The sequence below is a fragment of the Protopterus annectens genome, chromosome 2.part1 (genome assembly GCF_019279795.1).
Source record: "Protopterus annectens isolate FY-2018-M chromosome 2.part1, PAN1.0, whole genome shotgun sequence".
Lineage (NCBI taxonomy): Eukaryota > Metazoa > Chordata > Ceratodontiformes > Protopteridae > Protopterus > Protopterus annectens.
This window is the reverse complement of record NC_056729.1, coordinates 1,428,147,951-1,428,167,775: the sequence shown is the minus strand read 5'-3', so window position 1 is coordinate 1,428,167,775 and position 19,825 is coordinate 1,428,147,951. Positions and strand designations below refer to the sequence as shown.

The window sequence follows — 19,825 nt, the reverse complement described above, 5'->3', positions numbered from 1 at the left end:
CTTGTGTTGGTAGCCTCAAGTCTTTCCCTAATAGCCTCTTTCGTTCAAATTTTCCTGTAAATGACTCACCTCTCTATTACGTGTGTCCTCTCGGTTACGTTTATAAATCCTATTAGTTTCATTTCTCATGATGTTTCTGGAAATATGTCTAGGATGCATACTGCTTTTCAGCAGGTAATGGTTACGCCAGGTACTTTTCCTGTGTAGTTAGATTTCTAGTTCTCCTATTTCATTGAGCATAACATTAACATCCAAAAAACTTACTGTGTGTTTAGAATAGTTAGAGCTAAAAGTCAAGAACTAGGTGGTTGTATTCAAATAATTATGGGAGAGTTGAAATTGCTCTGTACTTCCTTTCCATAAGATGAACAAGTCATCTACAAAACGCCCATAGTACAGAATGTTATCAAACCATGGGTTGTCAGTATTTAAAACAAATTCCAACTCCCATTGAACTAGAACTAGGTTCAAATAACTATTGGCACAGGGGGTGCCCATGGAAACCCCCCCATTTCTGTAAATAGTTTTGTTCACCAAATAAGAAAATGTTATTCTCCAGAATCAACTTAAGTAGGTCACAACTAGTTTGAGACTCTAATGCATTCTTCCTTGCAGATATTAGTCTTCTTATTGAATTTATACCTGCTTCATTCGGTATGGTAGTAAAAAGACTAATCCAGTAGTTGTATTTGTTTTTCTTCTGTGAGAAAGGCCATTTGGGTGGTTGTGTCTAGATCCGCACCCAGAAAAGTTATTCTTTGGGATGGAACAAGTCTTGATTTGGAATCCGGCCGACCGAACGGCTGCCTGAGGCAGGACAACCCATATGTGATGACTGCAGATGCATCCTTGAAGGACATCAGATGGAACAGCCAGGCAATCCTCTGGACTTTCTCCAGCCTCGAGAGAGATGTCCAGGGGAGGTGGGACAGCAGTCAAATCAGACCCATCTCTTTTGGCCTTCTTCTTGGTAGGCAGCTGACCTCTTAAGACGGGAAGATTCCACCATAGCACCTTGCACCAACAATTTAAGACACTGGTTTTCCAGGTAAATAGACAAGGAGGACAGATGACTACGTAGGGTCTTCAGGAAAAATGTCTGGCAAATAGAACACTTTGTATGGTCATGAGAATCATCCAAATAAGACACACTGCTCATGATGATCTTTATGGGGAATCTGCCTCCCACATTGACATTTTCCCATTCTGGAAGACATGAAACTCACAAAATTAAAGTAGTAAAAAAAAGATGATAATATCCCAACGGGGCATTTATTTGAAATACAGCTTGGTAAGCAGAACAGAGGAAGGAGCATTCAGACAAACAATCAAAGATGGTGTTTGGACTGGCAGCAAAGTTGTTCAGGGTATATACGTCCATATGTAACCTTTACACCCTATGTCTTGAGTGGGACGCTTACTCATGACACATACATCTTATAAAATCCTAAGGTTTTGGTATACTGGACGGATGTTGGGCTACCCCTGGCAGGGAATCCTCGTTTACTGAATAACACTGCAGCAGTGAAATGGAAAGGACATCTGTGAACCAATGAAACAGACCAAGAGAATGGACTCTGGGGGAGAGGGAATCTGCAGACATATTCAAGAAGGTATAGGACCAAAAAAAAAAAAGGCAGGAATGAAGGTAAGGAAGCAAATTAGATGCGCATCTTGTCTCCTGTTGTCAAGCTACTGTAAAGTTATGTAATCTTACTATCTTTGTGTATCATTTTTACACCAGACAATGAAAACTCTGATGAGCAAAACTTGATATGAATGTGTCCGTCTTTATAGAAATAAGGAATCATACCTGTCGACTAACTCTTTCATACCCTCTTTAAGGGACTGGTCCTGATCATCTGCCAATGGTGTTCCAGCCTGACGATAAATACATCGCACCATGTATCTTACTTCTGACCAGTAATTCTGTAGCTGCTGTGACTCTCGTTCAGTCTCTGCTGAAATTTCTCTATAATGAAGGAAAAAAAATGAAAGCAAATAAAACATCTAGTACACACATTTCTCCTCCATATTTAAAAACCCACATCCTTCCTCTGACTTCCATGTTTAATTCCCCTTTATTGCTGCCAAAACACCTCAATGCCTGCTGTATGCTTACTAGAATGCCCTCACTGCGGCTGCAGTTGCTACCTTTCCTAAGAGCACATTCTGCCATCAAACATCCACTACCTTATCAAAAACTGCACTCTCAGGCCAAATCTTTGACTTGCTCTTTCCTGAATCCTCTCAGATACCAGCAACCTTCCATAACATTTATTCACTGTTCATCTTCAATGACACACCTCAGACTTTTCACACTTCTTCCCAAAAGCTTTGACATGGCTCAGGCAGCTCTATTTACTTCTGATAACTATTTCCCAAGGCATCAGTAGAAGTTGTCATTTTATTAATCTGTATGCAGTATTTCAAATTAATATTTGTAAGCCTGGAAGGATATGGCTAGCAGACCATACTACTTTGCCAGGGATGGCCTGCACCTATCCGTCTGAATACTGGCCAAAATCCTGGCCACCCCACTGGGTTTTTTTAGGCACTGCCAACCTGTTAAACCTTTCGCTACACGTTCATAGATAAGGTCATAGATCAGTAATAGGCTAACTGCCCTTGTTGGCCATTTTAAGCTTAGCCAATTACCCCCGGGTAAGAAGCAAACCCTGCACCTTGTGGCTGTAAGGTAAACACCTTAACCATTATGCCAACCTCCCACAAACCAAGAAAATGTGAAGGTGTTACCACTCAAGGAAGCAGACATCTGTGCAGTTACCGAGACATGGTTTAGAGCCGTACAGAGCACCACAGCAGCGCAAGGCTCTTATGTCTTGCGCACATTCAGATCAGTTACTGCATGGCAAAGAACAAAGGATAGTGTCTCAATTTCATCAAAAACAAAAACCTCAAGACACGTCAAACAGTAAGGCATGCTTGGGCTTTCCACTAATCCGAGTTACCATATGCAAAATCCCATACCACACCACAAGCAAAGTCATTTTTTTTTAAATAATAGTTGAATAAAAGTAAATTTACCGATTTATCATATTACAATACAATGTTTTAAAAGTTAAGATTTTACATCTGTAACATTAAGCAGTCTTCAAATTAAATAAATAAATGTTCATAATCATTATTTAAACAGCATGAAATCAGTATAACTGTATTCTGAAAAAGTCTTGTAAGGACTGAAGCACTTAATATACAGTATTCATTAAGTTCAAAATTGTTTGGCATCACTGAGGCAGTGGATGTGTCTGCATATGCATACTTAGTTTTAATACATTGGGAAAGAATTTATAGAGCACAGTATTGGGACAGAGTGTCATTGTATTGCAGATACACAGATGACATTTTCATTTTATGGAAAGATGACAGGACTGAATTGGTAGAATTTAAGGAATATTTAAATAATACAACAGATTTGTTAAAGTTAACTTACAAGGAAAAAACAGAAAGTTTCAATTATTTAGATATAAAAATTAAGGTGAGAATAAAGAATGTTTTATTTTGCAAATAAATAGGAAAAATAATTTTTAGAAATTCTTATCTACATTATTCCAGTATTTGTCAAAAAAAATTAAGCATAATATATTTAAAGGACTGTTAGACTTTCTAGACACACCTCAAGAGATGAAATTTACATAAAAAAGTCTAATTTTGAGACAAAGGTTTATAAAAAGAGGATACAATGATAGTTGGTTGCATATATCTGAAGGAAGTACAGAATAAAAGGAAAAAAAAGAATTTACAACCATATTAGGAAAGTCAGAAAAAAAAGAATATTAGCAGAAACAATTTTATGGTCATAGACTGTAGTACAGATTGCAGTAGTATTAAATATACTGTTAAAAACAACTGGATCATCATAAAAATGTATCAATATAGTGAGTCAGGTTTAGAAACTAAATTTAGTTACAGAAATAAAAGCAATTTAAAATGTATACTTGAACATAATTGACAGGAGACTATTACTGGCAAGAAAAGAGGTACATACAGGTGTGGTAGCTGCCCTTACTGCAGGGACATACAGGAAGGGGCATGTATAACAGAAGTATACAAGTATCAGATTCACCATGTTACTTCAATTGCAGTGCTTATGGAATAGTTTACATTGCCGTGTGTAACACATGTGAAGATTTCTACATAGGTAAGACCATTAGGAAATTGAAGAAAATAATTAGTGGACATGTATATAATACATACCTCTCAACTGTACAGAGTTTTGCAGACTGTCCAGATTTTTGGCTCAAGTTTTTGACCTGTTCTTCATAAAATTTGTGACTTTTTGGCAAACCACTGGGATGATCTGAGGACTGAAGTCACTAAATAATGACATACATTTGAGTTTTAGACTTCAAATCCTTCAGACAATGTATGTTAAAACAAACACTGTTACTCTAGCAACTTTCTAAGTTTAGAAGAGCAATATTTAAAATATGCCCCTATTTTTGGGCCTTTGTCCCCCCATTTAGTTGGGCTTTGTCCAGATTTCTTGTGGTAAGAGGTCGAGAGGTAATCATATAGCAATAACCCACGCCTGGGTGTAGATAATGCTGGATTTACCCACGGTTGGCGTGGTTTGGTCCCGAGGGCGAAGCCCGAGGGACCAAACAAAGCCAACCGTGGTAATAGCATTACACACCAGGCGTGGAATTGCTATTATCTATGACATTATTTAAGAAAAGAAACTATTACTTTTCTTAAATAATGGCATAGTATAATGCCTGTTTACTGCCCTTCCGCAGATGTCTGGCATCAGCGGCAGTTCTGATGTACTGTGCGCCTGCGCAGTACATCAGAGTTGTGAACAAAAGCAACGGCGAAAGCAAGATCTCCGTCGCTTTTTTTTTACTGTTTAAGCTATGTTAAATGGGTTTAACATAGCGAGACAACTTTAAAATAAGCAGCGGAGATGTCCGTTGCTTATTTTAAAGCTGTCTCGCTATGTTAAACCCATTTAACATAGTGAGACAGTGTTTTAAAAGTAGAGTTATACTAATGGAAAAAAGTCCGGACCTTTTTCCATTAGTATAACTCGATTTACAATGTGCACGCTGGCCAATCAGTGTGCACGTTTTGGGGGGGTCATGGTATAATATGATATAAAAAAGAAAAAAGGGAAAATACTCTTTATAGATGCACTTTAATGTGTAAGGAATTTAAGGCATTTATGTTTTTGTTACAGACAATGTCAATGTAGACATGAGGGGTGACTACAGTGCCATACTGAAAGAGAAAAATAAAATGACCCCCCTCCCCCGATGTACTGATGTCCGTATCTACAACTTGCAGTATCCCAAAATGGAATTCCTTGCAAGATTGTTTATTTTTTAAGATGTCTACAGAGGGCATTATTTACATTCTCCTGCCTAATAGCATACAGGTGTTCGTAAATTCATTTTCTAAAGGTCCTTTCCATTTCGGTTTGGGAAAACAAAACTGTAGTTGTGTACACTTAGCATAAATGTAGATGCTCGAGTGTATTCACTGCTGCAGTCATCACACTTGGATTATCTGCCTGCAAGTAGCCCTCAGTCAGCCCGAATACCAGAGTCTTGGGATTTCTGTGTCGGATGCTGTCGCCTCATCCATATCATCAGGTCGTCAGGGGGTACAAAACATGCAGCCGACGCCATTACATCAGTCTTTCTTGCCCCAGATGTCAGGAGTCCCCAAAATAGGAAGCAATCAAATGGTGTGGAAAACCTCCAGTAAAAAGTAAATACCATTTCCATAAGATATGGCCAAAAAAGAGGATAGATAGAAAGTATAGAAAGACAGGGGGCTGGAGAGAGGGTAACCAGGACTGCAACAGTGAATACACTCTAACATCTACAGTTATGCTAAGTGTACACAACTGTACTATGTTCTTCATGTTTCACTGTTGCAGTCATCACACTTGGGTTGATTTCCAAAGCTGAGGAAGGGTGGAGGCAGTCAAGAAGTAGTAGGGCTGGCTAGCAGGCCTTGTAAGACTGCTGTGGCAAATCCAGCTCTGGATTTGGAAAAGATAAGTGGCAATGCTTGGTGAAGGTGTGTACAGAACTCCAGGTTGCAGCTTCCAGGATGTCCCTGGTAGGGACTAACCTGAGAAAAGCTGAAGAGGTTAAGGTAGCCCTAGTGGAATGAGGCCTGATCCCCTGTGGAGTAGGTTTTCCATGGTGTTTATAGCAGAAATGGATGCATTGTGCTATCCATTTAGAAATGGTTTGTTTCTAAATGGCCTTGCCCTCTGCCCCTCTAGCAAAGATGACCTGCAGCTGGTCAGATTTCCTGAAAGGTTTAGTCCCGTCAAGGTAGAACCTGAGCTGTATGTGCACGTCCAAGGAGTGCAGGATCCTTTCCCCTTTACTCTGACGATTAGGAAAAAAGGGTGGCAAATGGATGGATTGGTTTAAAGACACACTGGATACCACCTTGGGCATAAAAGATGGGTTAGTCCTGAGGGAAACCCGGTCCGCATGGAAGATAATGAAGGGTTCCAAAGCCATAAGGGCCTGTAACTCAGACACTCTTCTTGCTGAAGTGATGGCTAGCAATAAGGCTGTTTCCAAGAGAGGAATTTTAACTCTGTTGTAGCAGCAGGCTCAAAAGGGGGAAGCATGAGCTTCTCTAGTACAACGTTAAGGTCCAGGCAGGAGTGGGAAGCTCTCCTTGAGAGTCTTAAATTGTTAGCTCCTCTCAGGAACTGTTTGATCAGAGGGTGAGAGAAGAAGTGTGGCTCAGTATTGTAATGAGTTGAGATGGCCGAGGCATGAATCTTAATTGATGAGAAGGAGAGGCCTTTGTGGAGCAGCTCTGCTAGGAAATCTACTAATTGAGGCAAGGAGGACATGGCTGTCTCCTTCCCTTGAGACTGGCTCCAAGAATAGTATCTATTCCACTTTTCTGAATAGGATTTCCTAGTACTGGGCCTCCTGACCTCAAGGATAACATCCAGCACCTGTTTGCTGAGGGTTGCTGGTGATGTATTCAGAGAATAAGCCAGGCTACCAGGTTCAGGGTTTGCAGCTGAGGATGCAAAATCTGTCCCTCCTGCTGGTGCCAGAATGGCACTGCTGTCAGACTGTGTAGGAGTGGATACCGGTGCTGGCGTGGCCAGTCTGGTGCAATAAGGATTGTCCTTGGCCTGTCCTGTTTGATCTTGAGGAGTACCTTTGGAATGAGGGGCAGAGGGAGAAAGCATAGATTGAGAGGTTTTCCCATGTGAAGGATAGGGCATCCACTTTCCAAGCTTGGCTGTGGGGAATTCTGGTGCAAAATTTGTTTAGTTGATGGTTTTTGGGGGGGGGGGAGGACGCAAAGAGGTCCACCTCTGGCGTCCCCCACCTGTGTAGTAGAAGTTTGAATGAGTTTGGCTCCAGTTTCCACTTGTGTGGGTCCATTAGATTTCTGCTAAAGTCTTCTGCCAGTGAATTTTGTTTGCCTGGCAGGAATTGAGCTTGCAGGTGCACTTGGTTGCTTAAGGCTGTGTTCCACAGTCTCATGGCTAACCTGCAGGGTGGGTAGGAGTGAGTCCCCCACCTGCTTGTTTATGTACCACATAACTGTGGTGTTGTCTGTCTTTATCAGGAGTTGTCCTGGCAGGATACGGTATTTGAAGGCTGTCAGTGCATTCTGTACAGCTAACATTGTTTTTGATTGATATGCAGGTGAATTTGTCCTGGGCTCCATTTGCCTGCCATGTGAGCCCCCCATGCATAGTCTGGTGCATCTGTTGTCAGAGTTTGGATGGCAGGGGGTTGTGAGAAAGGGAGTCCCTTGTTGTGGTTGCCAAGTCTTTGCCCACCAAAGGAACTCTGTCCTTAGGCAAGGAATGATGAGAATTACTGCTTCCAGGTCCTGGGAATGTTGACACCAGAGACCTTTTAGTACCACGGGAGTTTCCTCGTATGTAGTCTTGCATATGGAATCAGTAGAATACATGAGGCCATGAACCCTAGGGCTTGCAGTATTTTTTTGCAGATAGCTGGGTTTGGGTGGCCAGTTTGAAATAAGTTGTCAAATAAACCTGCTTTTCTGGAGTGAGGAATGCCATCTGGGAAGTTGTGTTCAAGCTTGCTCCCAGGAATACAATCTTTTAGCTGGGTACCAGATGTGATTTATTTTTATTGACTGTATACCCCACAGAAATTAGGAGGCTCTTTACAAACATCAGGTGCTGAAGTAGCAATTCCTGACTGTCTGCCTGAATCAGGCAATTGTCCAAATATGTGGAAATGTGAATATTTCTCTGCCTGCAGTAAGTAATGGCTGGAGCCAGGCACTTTGTGAATACCCTGGGCGCAGTACATAAGCCAAAGGGAAGTGCAGAGAACTGACGGTGCTCAGAGCCTGCCGTGAAACGTAGATATTTACTGCAAGATTCCCTTATGAGGATGTGCAGATAAGCTTCTTTCAAGTCTAGGGTGGCTAGCCAGGAGTTCTTGGCTAGCATAGGAAGGAGCTGCTGGAGTGTAAGCATTTTGAATTTTGGTACCACCAGGAAGGTGTTCAGGGTTGATAGATTCAGAATAGGGCGCCAACAGTTCTCTTTCTTGGGCACCAGGAACAGCCTGGAGTAGAAACCCTGTCCCGTTTGCTCTGTTGGCACAGGTTGAATAGCCCCGATACTGAGAAGAGATAGTACGTACTTGCTTTTGAGTCTCTGTCCACTGGTTTGGAGGAAGGTCTGGAAATCCACTTGGGGTTGGCAGAGAGTGGAAATAGAATCTGTATCCCTGAGATACAATGTTTAAGACCCATTGGTCTTGGGTAATATACTCCCAGTTTTTTGCATGCAGGGTGAATTTTCCTCCTAGGGGTGCAAGTACTTGGGTATGGCTGGGAAGGGTTAAGGACAAGTCACTGTGAACTTTTTCCATAGGGGGGTGGTTTACCCCTCCAAGTTTTTGAGGAGGGAGCACTCCATTGTTTAGATCACTCCACTGCTTAGATCTGTGCATACCCTGAGACTGTAGTCTTTGTGGTCTGTTGACCCCGGGCTTGGGCTGAGAAGGTCTGGAAGGGCTTGGGCTGAGAAGGTCTGGAAGGGACTGGAAAAGACCAATTTTTTGAAGGCCAATGCCTACTGAATCTAGGTGGCTGTACCTGCAATAAATCTTTAACAGTTTGCATGGATTTAGCTTTTTCTTCCATCTTTTTAAGAACTACTTCTGCTTTAGAGCCAAACAAACATTCTTGGATTAATGGAGCATCAAGTAATTTTGTCTTGACATGGTTTGGCAAGATTTGTTCCTTCAGCCAAGCATGCCTTCTCAGAACAGAACCAGTGACAGCAGCCCTGCAAGATGCTTCTAAGGCATCAAATCCGCACTGCAAAGTATGTTTACCAACTTGGTTTGCAAAATGCATTAAAGTCTTGTAAGTCCTTATTTTCTGTACAATCAGGAATCAACAACATTTTTTTGTTTAATCAGATCAATAACATGTTGCTGGTACTTCAACATGTGAAACTGGCAATTTTAAACCCTGATGGCAAGAGTTGCAGAGGTATTTACCCAATCTGTCTAGAGCCATAGAATCCCTGTCCGAAGGGGTAGGGTTTTTGGCTGTAGAAACCTTAATACCTTTAGGTCCCTGGGAAATGGTGTCTGGATCCGCAGTGGGACTTTTAAAGAGAAATTTGTGAGAGTCAGGTACTCTGTAGTATCTGTCAGGCTTTCTAGGAGCAGGTGGTAAAGTATCAGTGGTAAGGCTGGATTCCATGAAGGCATCATCTACAATATCCAGGACAGAAGCAATAGCTAGAGGCCTATTCTGAAGCAAGTTTAAAAATTACTGGAGTCTCTTTTTGGACTGTGGGTAGTCCTGGCATTCCCAGCGGAAATGCTCTCTTACGGTACGCAAGGTTTCACCAAAAGAAAGGTCCTCGGGGGGCTGAGGGAATTGACTCCTCTGCATCTGAGTCCTCATAGGTAGATAAGGGTATGTCCTGGTAATCACACGGGTCAGTGTCATCAGACTCATGGTCTGAAGAATCTGAAGGAAAATCAATTCTTTGTCTTTTAGAGGGGGAAGGCTGGCTTCCCCTAATTAAAGTAATAAGGTCTTCAGCAATTCTAAGCATTTGTTTCTGTGGTATGGGAGCTTGAGAATGTGCTTTGGTCGTCAGTTTCCTAAGGGGAGTGTGAACTCTGCGCCTGAGAAATTTGGTAAATTTAGTCATTAATGAAGTAGTCAGTTTAATACGAACATCGGAAGGTCTGAATACACCCTCAGAAGCCGGTGCCTGCACAGCGGCTCCAGAACCATCCAAGGTAGAGACATCCGCAGGTTCCATAGTCGAAGAAGCATCTAGCGGCATTCCGGACTCTGAATGGGTCTCAGTAGAGGCCTGTGAATCTGCAGAAGCGGGTAACAGGGGCTGCGAAAGCGCTTCACTGAATACCGGCGGACTGGCAACCAGCTTAACGGAATCATCTTCGGCAGTTTTGGACCTATGCAATCAGTCTCTCTTTCTTTATCTTTGCCTTTTTTCAGAAGGTCGGTAGTCGGATGGCTTACAGACTACATTTTGTAATACGGAGAACAAAAGCGAAAGAATTTAGAGACAAAAATAGCCGACGACGAATAGTTTGGGCATTGAACAAGGCACAAAACCGACAGCGAGGGATGTCATGGTCTGGGCCTAAACAGGTGACTCAGTGAGAAAGAAAATCTCTGTGAGGTATGTGCTTTCCACAGGTAAGACAATTGTTAACTTTTTTTGACAGCAGTTAGAGTAAGAAAAAGGATCCCCAATGGGGTACTTAGCTTTAGAAAACTTCAGGTTTGAAACTCAAAAAAACAAAAATTTCAGTTAGATGCCGACCGGCACTTGCAAACTGCTTCGGGCTCCTGCACGGCAAGAAAAGCTGATGTAATGGCGTCAACTGCATGTTTTGTACCCCTGACGACCTGATGTTATGGATGAGGTGACAGCATCCGATGCAGAAATCCCAAGACTCTGGTATTCGGGCAGACTGAGGGCTACCTGCAGGCAGATAACCCAAGTGTGATGACTGCAACAGTGAAATATGAAGAACACCTGGAAAGGGCAGGATATTTTTGGCAGCTTAGTACTAATGTAGCAGTTGTCCCTGGTATAAATGATTTTTGGTCCCTAAAGCCTATTCTTAAAGACAGAGCTTTGATTTTATAATGGAATAAAAGTGACAAAACTGGGGTGTGTGTCTCTAATAATGTTAATTGTTTTTATTTGGTTTGTGACTGGTTGGGCTTTTTTTTTAATGATATTTAAAGAATCTTAATTAAGACTTTAATGGTTCTGAAGATGTCCTGGTGTTTCAGGATGAAAGTGCTTGACCAATGTTTTTTTAGTGAATAAAAGTTTATCTTTTGCATACGCTTTGGTCCAGTTCGTATTGCAGTAACAGCTGAGTGCACCATGAGGACTCGTGTCGCTCTTGCCTAAAGTTGTTCTTGCATGACTTGTGGTCTATATCCAATACTGCTGCTGCACAAAACCTACTACCAGCACTCTGCTGAAATTTAGACTTGTTGCTGTAGAGCTGTAGATGCTGTTGTACAGCTGAAAAAACTTAATTTTCTGCATTCTTTTTCCCAGTATCTGCTAACCAGGCAAGAGTCCTGGATGGGCCATCATTCAAGCAGCTATGAAGGTTGCTTGCTCTATTCACCAACTGGCCAGCTATGATGGCATTTATAGGTTCATAGGTAGGTACTAGGCAATCTGCCCAAAGGCATTTATAAGCCTAGAAAGAATGTGTTGGCTTTCGCCGCCCTCTTAGATTAGTTCCCTGTGCCTCTGTCCAGCAGAGCCACTGAAGTTATTCCCCCAGGGTAAACTCTGTTTCCCATCCACTCTTCAAGGTTTCTCTTAAAGAGCGTTAGCGAGGAGCTCTGCCTAATGTAGACTGGAATCTTGTTCCAAAGCGTGGGAAGTCTCTGGGACAGGAATCTATCCCTCCAGTACATCCTATTTATTGTTGTGGTGAGATTTAGATCCCTAGAGTGTGTGGCGCGAGAGGATATGGTTTTCTTTAGGTGGAACATGTCTATCAATTTTGGGTAGGACATGGGCCTTGTATGTCAGGCAGAGATCACGTCTGAGTAGGCGGTATGCAACAGAGTACAGCTGGAGTTTCTTCAGTCAAGCTGCATAGGGCATCTGTTTGAGGCCAGTAATCCTCTGGGTGAGGTACTTCTGTGGTCTTTCCAGCTGTTGCAGGTGTCTTGTAAGGAACATCCCAAATGGGGCGTTGTACTGTATTGATGGGTCTGATATGTGATGAGTAGAGGGGCACACTGACCTCTTTTGATCTGGATGTGAACCCTTTTGTGATAAGGTGGGCCACGTAAAAGGATTTTCTAACCACTTTGGCAATGTGACCATCAGGTCCCCAGATCCCTTATTATGTCTTCCGTATTTAGGGTACTACCACCCTATGTGGTAGTTTGCGGGTACTTTGTTTTTTCCAAAGGGGATGACTACGCACTTTTTGGCATTTAGCTTGAGGCCATGATTTTTACACCAGGTATCTGTCTCAGTGAGACCCTTTTGGAGGATGTCTGCGTCAGCCGGAGAGTCAATTATAGCCCCTAGTTTGCAGTCGTCTGCGAACTTGGTCAGCCATAGTCCTCCTGTGCTTGCCTGTACCTCTGAGAAGTATATGCCAAACAGGAGGGGTCCTAGGACTGAGCCCTGAGGAACGCCACTTGTAACCGGTTTAGAGTTAGACCTAGCTCTCGCAACTCTTACCATGTGGGTTCTGTCCACGAGCCAGTTGGCAACCCATCTTGTGATGTAGGGGTTTATGTTCAGGCTGGTGAGATTGTCTATAATACCAGAATGGGCAATGGTGTTGAAGGCCTTTGCGAGGTCTAGGTATGCTGTGTGTACCACCTTTCCCTCATCTATAGCCTTGGTAACTGTCTCAATGAAGTCCACCAGGTTTAGGAAGCATGATCTGCCCTTAAAGCCGAACTGGGTAGGGTCCAGTGTTTGGAGGTTCCCAATGTCTCTGTTAATGAGTTCCATGATGATGCACTCCATAGCCTTGCAGACCAAGCTAGTTAGGCTTACAGGGCGATAGTTCCTGGGGTCTGTTGTGGCTCCACCTTTGTGGAGCGGAATAACCGTTGCTGTGCGCCACTCTATGGGTATGTAGCCTGTGGAGAGGCTGAGTTTGAACAGTGTGTTTAGGTGATGCTTCTAACTCCAACCACAGCAGAAGGATGAGCAACCATGACACCAGAGAGATCCAAAATGCCTCTCCTGTGTGGATGCACACTTCCATGCACTCCAGATGAATCCAGACATTCATCCCAACCTTCACCCCAGGATGGTTATGACCCTCCTCACCTGCCAGCTTTTTCAACTGACCTAGCCACTAATTCAACTTGGGTCATCTGAGCAATAGTCAGAGCTTTATCACTCTAAGCCACTGGAGCGGACTGTCCATTTGATGTTTTGCTCATCTACTCTATAATGCTGTAACTTTGAAATTAATATGCAAACTGGCTGTATCAATTATCAATTCACTGCAGCAGCAGTTATGAATCACTTAAATACACTGTGGCTCATCGTTGTTTACCTCTGACAGTGGACTGGACTTGAGCTATTAACTGCACCTTTTTTTTTTTTGTTCCCTCTCCATGCAGCTGATCATCAGCTGTCACCAGTTTCTCTCCTCCTCACTCCCTGGGACTACAAAAACCTGTCTTAGCTTCCTCCCACCAATCTCAACCCAACCCAGAGCCAGTGACAAAATCAAGGATGTTGAGGTAGCGTCATACTGTTACAAGGAGTGTATCTGGCTCTTGATGCTGCTATTGCAAAAATCATGCATAGACACTCTCCCTCGGCAGGATGGGCAAGTCTGTATCAGCTGCTCACTTCCATCCCCTCCCCCAAGTCTGGTCCTCCAGCTCCCACAACAATAGTTGAACCAGAACCATGTAAGGCACAGCACAGGTTTTATGCCTCTGTGCTACAGGGTCAGCAAACTGCACTGTATCAGTTACCCTTGTTCAACACTACTGATGCACTGAACCTGGTAAACATACCCTATTGTGCTCGGCACTAATAACCAATACATTACTGCTCTTTTGCTGCATCTCAAAAGGCTAAGGAACTGCTATTTTTTCGGCATATATGGTTACTCATTTACCTCTGCTGTTGTATAGAGATTAAATACTAACTGCCATGAAAACTACACAAAGCGCAGACAGGAAAAAACTCTCCATTCTCTACAGACATGAAACATCAAATCTCCATTCTCTACTTACTATGGTGCTTATTATTTTGAATAGTAATCGCGCTAATGCTGGCTATTGTGTAAACTGCAAAGGTGGAAATAGCAATTTCATTACTCTGTACTTGGTTTGGTAATTAATTTCTTGTTGTCATAGTATCAGCTGGACTGCAATTACTATTGGCACTATTCTTACTATTCTAATAGCTGTCGCTACAGTGCAATAAAAAAGTATTTGCCCCTTCCTGATTTCTTATTTTTTTGCATGTTTGTCACACACAAATGTTTCAGATCATCAAACAAATGTAAATATTAGACAAAGATAACCCAAGTAAACAAAATGCAGTTTTTAAGTGATGATTTTATTTATTAAGGGAAAAAAATATCCAAACCTGCCCCCCCCCCGTTAAATCATGAAGTAACTGTGGTTAATAACATTTTTGGGAAAGATGAGCTTAATTTCACTAGCCACACCCAGGCCTGATTACTGCCAGACCTGTTGAATCAAGAGATCTCTTAAAGAGAACCTGTCAGACAAAGTGAATTAGGCCAAAGATCCCAAAAAGGAAGACATCATGCCGTGATCTAAAGAAATTTCGGAACAGAAGAGAAACACAGTAACTGACATCTATCAGTCTGGAAAAGGTTACAAAGCCATCTCTAAAGCTTTGGGACTCCAGCAAACCATGGTGAGAGCCATTATCCACAAATGGAGAAAACATGGAACAGTGGTGAACCTTCCCAGGAGTGGCCGGCCTACAAACATTACCCAAAGAGCGCAGCGACGACTCATCCAAGAGGTCACAAAAGAACCCAGAACATCTAAAGAACTCCAGGCCTCACTTGCCTCAATTAAGGTCAGTGTTCATGACTCAACCATAAGAAAGAGACTGGGCAAAAATGGCATGCATGGAGGAGTTCCAAGGCAAAAACCACTGATGACCAAAAAGAACAAAGGCTCGTTTCACTTTTGCCAAAATACATCTTGATGATCCCCAAGAATTTTGGGAAAATATTCTGTGGACTGACAAAACAAGTTTAACTTTTTGGGAGGACTGCGTCACGTTACATCTGGCGTAAAAGAAATACAGCATTTCAGAAAAAGAACATCATGCCACCAGTCAAACATGGTGGTGGTAGTGTGATGGTCTGGGGCTGCTTTGCTGCTTCTGGACCTGGACGACTTGCTGTGATTGATGGAACCATAAATTCTGCTCTCTACCAAAAAATCCTGAAGAAGAATGTCTGGCCATCAGTTCATGAACTCAAGCTGAAGCGCACTTGGGTTCTGCAGCAGGACAATAATCCAAATCACACCAACAAGTCCATCTCTTAATGGCTTAAAAAAACAAAATGAAGGCTTTGGAGTGGCCTAGTCAAAGTCTGGACTTGAATCCAATTGAGATGCTGTGGCATGATGTTAAAAAGGCAGGTCATAGGTTCACAGGTTGGTACTAGTCTATCGGCCCTAGGGCCTATACAAGGCTAGGCATAACAATTCCCTGGCTATTTCTTCCCTCAGTATTTACTTCCCTGGATCCCCATCTAGCAGGGTGACTGACGTGATCCCCGGGATGAATTTCCTATCTCCCATCCAATCATCAAGGTTCCTTCTTGAAGAGGGCCAAAGAGGCACTCTGCTTGACATATATGGCCAGTCTATTCCAGAATCTGGGGAGTCTCTGGGTCAGGAACCTATCCCTCCAGCACGTTTTATTCATTGTGATAACCAGGTTTAGATCCCTGGAACGTGTCTCTCTGAGGGACTGGGATTTCTTTAAGTGTAGCATGTCCAACAGCTCTGGGTTTGACACGGCCTTGTATGTTAAGCAGAGATCACCTCTGGGTAGATGATATGCGACAGAGTATAGCTGGAGTTTTTTTTAGACGGTCAGCATAGGGCATCTGCTTTAGGCCTGTGATTCTTTTAGTGAGGTATTCTGCAGCCTTTCCAGTTGTTGCAAATGTTTTGAGAGATGCATACCAAACGGGGCGTTGTATTCTATAATGGGTCTAATGAGGGATGACTACAGTGGGACAATGACTTCCTTTTTTCTGAATGAAAAGCCCTCAGTGATGAGGTGTGCCACATAGAAGGATTGCCTGACTGTTGTGGCGATGTGGTTATCGAAGGTGAGACCAATGTCCACCTGTGTCCCTAAGTCTCTTATCACACTTCCGGTGTTTAGTGTACTGCCACCTATGTGGTAATTCACGGGTACATGTTTTTTCCCCAAAGGGGATAACTATACATTTCTTGGCATTGAGCTTGAGCCCATGGCTCTGGCACCAAGTATGTTTCTGTAAGGCCCTTTTGTAGAATATCAACATCATTTGGGGATTCAATAATGGCTCCCAGTTTGCAGTCATCTGCGAACTTTGTTAGCCAGAGTCCCTTAGTGTTGGCCTGTACTTCAGAGAAGTAGATGCCAAACAAGAGCGGTCCCAGGACTGAACCTTGAGGTACTCAACTTGTCACCTGTCTGGAGCTGGATTTGAAGTCGGCTACTTTTACAGTGTGGGTTCCGTCAGTAAGCCAGCTGGCAACCCATTCAGTGATGTAGGGATTAATGCCCAGCTTAGTTAATTTTATCTTTGATTCCAGAGTGGAGGATGATGTTGAAGGCCTTGGCGCGGTCCAGATAGTTTATGTGGAACACCTTACCCTTGTCCACGGCTATGCGTGGCGTCCAGTGTTTGAAGGTTGCCAATGTCTTATAAGTTCCATGATAATACGTTCTATGGCCTTGCAGATCAGGCTAGTTAGACTGATGGGGCGGTGGATCCCCCTTGTGGAGTGGGATAACTGTAGCTGTGCGCCACTCAGTGTGCACAAAGCCTGAGCTGAGGCTATGATTAAACATATCACTTAGGTGAGGTGCCAGTTCATTTTGTACTTAATGTAGTACACAGCCTGGGATGTCATCTGGTCCCATGGATGTTGTATTTTTAGCTCTGGACAGTGCATTTATTTACCTGTGTGGCCGTTATTACCGGAATTTGGCAATCTTTTGGTATTGAGATGGGCCCTTTAGGGGGTGAGATGGGGGGTGAAATTTGCACTGAATCGATCTGCCAGGATATTGGCAATATCCATGGGATCAGTATATTTAGTGCCATTCTGTTGTAGCTCACAGCAGATCTGAGCATTGCCATTTAGATTCTTGACATAGCTATTGAATGCCTTGTGGTTGTCTCTGGAATATTTGACAATTTTATTTTCGTAACTAGCTTTGGAGGATTTTATGAGGGATCTCAGCTTCTTAGTGAGGCTGGTATAGGAGTTTTTTTCATCCTGGGATTTTCCTCTTTTCTGCAACAGTTTCTTCCTTTTGTTGTAAATTTGTTTATGGCAAGGGACCACCAGATTGGATTCCTTTTTTTGGAGGAGAGCGTCTTGGTTCTACTGAGGATAGCACGATTCATGCATGAGTGGATGTGCTCGTACAGTGCCTTAATGTAGGATTCAGCAGTCGAACTTTCAGTTCAAGTCTGCATAGGTGTCATGAAGTTTGTCACTTCCGACTTGAGTAGCATGAAGTTGGACTTGGAAAAGTTTTTTACGGAAGTTTCCTTACTGGGGGTGGGGGTGGGATGTGGATGTCAAGGGTGATTAGCTTATGGTCAGACCTGACCAACGAGAGGGTGACCATACGTCTGGAGCATCGATTTCCCATGTTGGTAATGACCAGGTCTAGGATATTGGAGCTCCTGGTGGGACTAAGGATTAAATGATCTAGAGTATGAATTCCAAGAACCGTTGGGCAAAGGTGTTGGTACACGAGTAGTTTTCCCAGTTAATGGCAGGGTAGTTGAAATCACCCAGTATTAGGGTGTTTGGTTGTATCTTAACATTTTCCAGTATGTTTAAAAAGGTGTAGTGAGAATCTTGGGGCATGGTGGGTGACCTGTAGCAAGCTACAATTTGGATTGCAGTCTTACCTAGTGTTAGTTGCACCTGGAGAATTTCAGATGCATTGTGTTGGGGAACTAGCCTGGTGGTGTGAATATGGACATTCCTCCACCTTTAGTGTTTCGATTCTGGTTTGGTGGCCGAAAAGTGTGGTAAGAGTTGTAGCCTGGTATTGCAGGAGTGCTCTCTGGAACCTTGAACCAGTATCAGTTACTGCACAGATATCTATGTTCTCCAATTTTAGGAGTGCCTCAAGAGAGTGCATTTTGAAGTTTAGACTTCTAGCACTGAGTAGCATTACCTTCAGAGTTTGCATGCTTGTACTTGTTACGGTGGTGGGTTTGTCATGCTCAGAAACCCTCCAATATGGCTGAATTAAAACAATTCTGCAAAAAAGAGTGGGCCAAAATTCCTCAACAGCGATATGAAAGACTCATAGCCAGTTATCACAAACGCTTGATTGCAGTTGTTGCAGCTAAGGGTGGCATAACCAGTTATTAGGTTTAGGGGGCAATTACTTTTTCACATAGGGCCATGTAGATTTGGATATTTTTTCCTTAAATAAAATCATCACTTAAAAACTACATTTTGTGTTTACTTGGGTTATCTTCATCTAATATTTAAATTTGTTTGATGATCTGAAACATTTAAGTGTGACATGCAAAAAAAAATAAAAGAAATCAGGACTGTATATAGTTGATATAGTACAGTTTTGTACCTACCATAAATGTAGATGTCCGATAGGAATGCATCTGCAGTCCTTACAAATGGGTTGTCCTGTCGTCAGGCAGCCCTTCGGTCGGCCGGATTCCAAAGTCTGGGTCCGGCTTCGGCTGGTGTCACACTTCACCCGACGTCATCGCTGCAGTTTTTCGGGTATAAAGGCATCAGCCGACGCCATTTTCCTCAGTGTTTCTTGCCCCAGATGCCAGGTGCCCTCTTGGATGGCTAAATTTGGATAAATGCCAATGTTTCCAAATAGTAGAGAGCAAACACATAAAATAAGCATGTATGTACATATATACAAACAAATACACCATAATAGATCCCCCCCAAGCTAGCTGAAGGATGGCAAATACCCTAGGAGTACCTCAGAGGGGAAGGTGGGTGGGTAATCCTGACTGCAGATGCATTCCTATCGGACATCTACATTTATGGTAGGTACAAAACTGTACTATGTCCTTCAAGGATGCATCTGCAGTCCTTACAAATGGGTAGAATACCATAGCTAAACAAGGGGAGGAGGAAAAGAGTAGAGATTATGGTGTAGCTAGGATCCCTTGCAAAACAGCAGTGGCAAAACCTGCTCGGGATCTAGAGTATAAAGGTAAATTGTAATGCTTGGCAAATGTATGCACGGAGGTCCAAGTAGCAGCCTCTATAATGTCCTTGGTAGCCACTCCTCGTAAGAAAGCTGTGGTAGTGGCTGTAGCCCTTGTGGAGTGAGGCCTGATGTTCTCTGGAGTTTTCTTTCCATGGTAGGAGTAACAAAATCTAATGCAATTTCCAATCCATTTGGAGATTGTCTGCTTTGAAATTGGTTTTCCTTCCTTTCCTGTGGCATATGCTACCAGAAGCTGGTCAGTTTTTCTATTGGACTTAGTCCTGTCCAGGTAGTAGCGTAATTGTCTATGTACATCCAAGGTATGCAAGAGTCTTTCTCCCCTGTTCTGTGGGT

General features: G+C 42.9%; 1 protein-coding gene across 2 annotated transcripts in view; it reads right to left on the bottom strand.

Moving 5' to 3' along the window:
- FAM193A (family with sequence similarity 193 member A) overlaps positions 1-19,825 on the bottom strand; it is a 2,395,037-nt gene that overhangs the window by 1,949,296 nt on the left and 425,916 nt on the right. For both annotated transcript variants that reach the window (XM_044062897.1, XM_044062898.1), the window contains one exon: positions 1,814-1,972. In XM_044062897.1, coding sequence (XP_043918832.1) covers positions 1,814-1,972 — 159 coding nt within the window. The remainder of the gene's footprint in view (positions 1-1,813; positions 1,973-19,825) is intronic.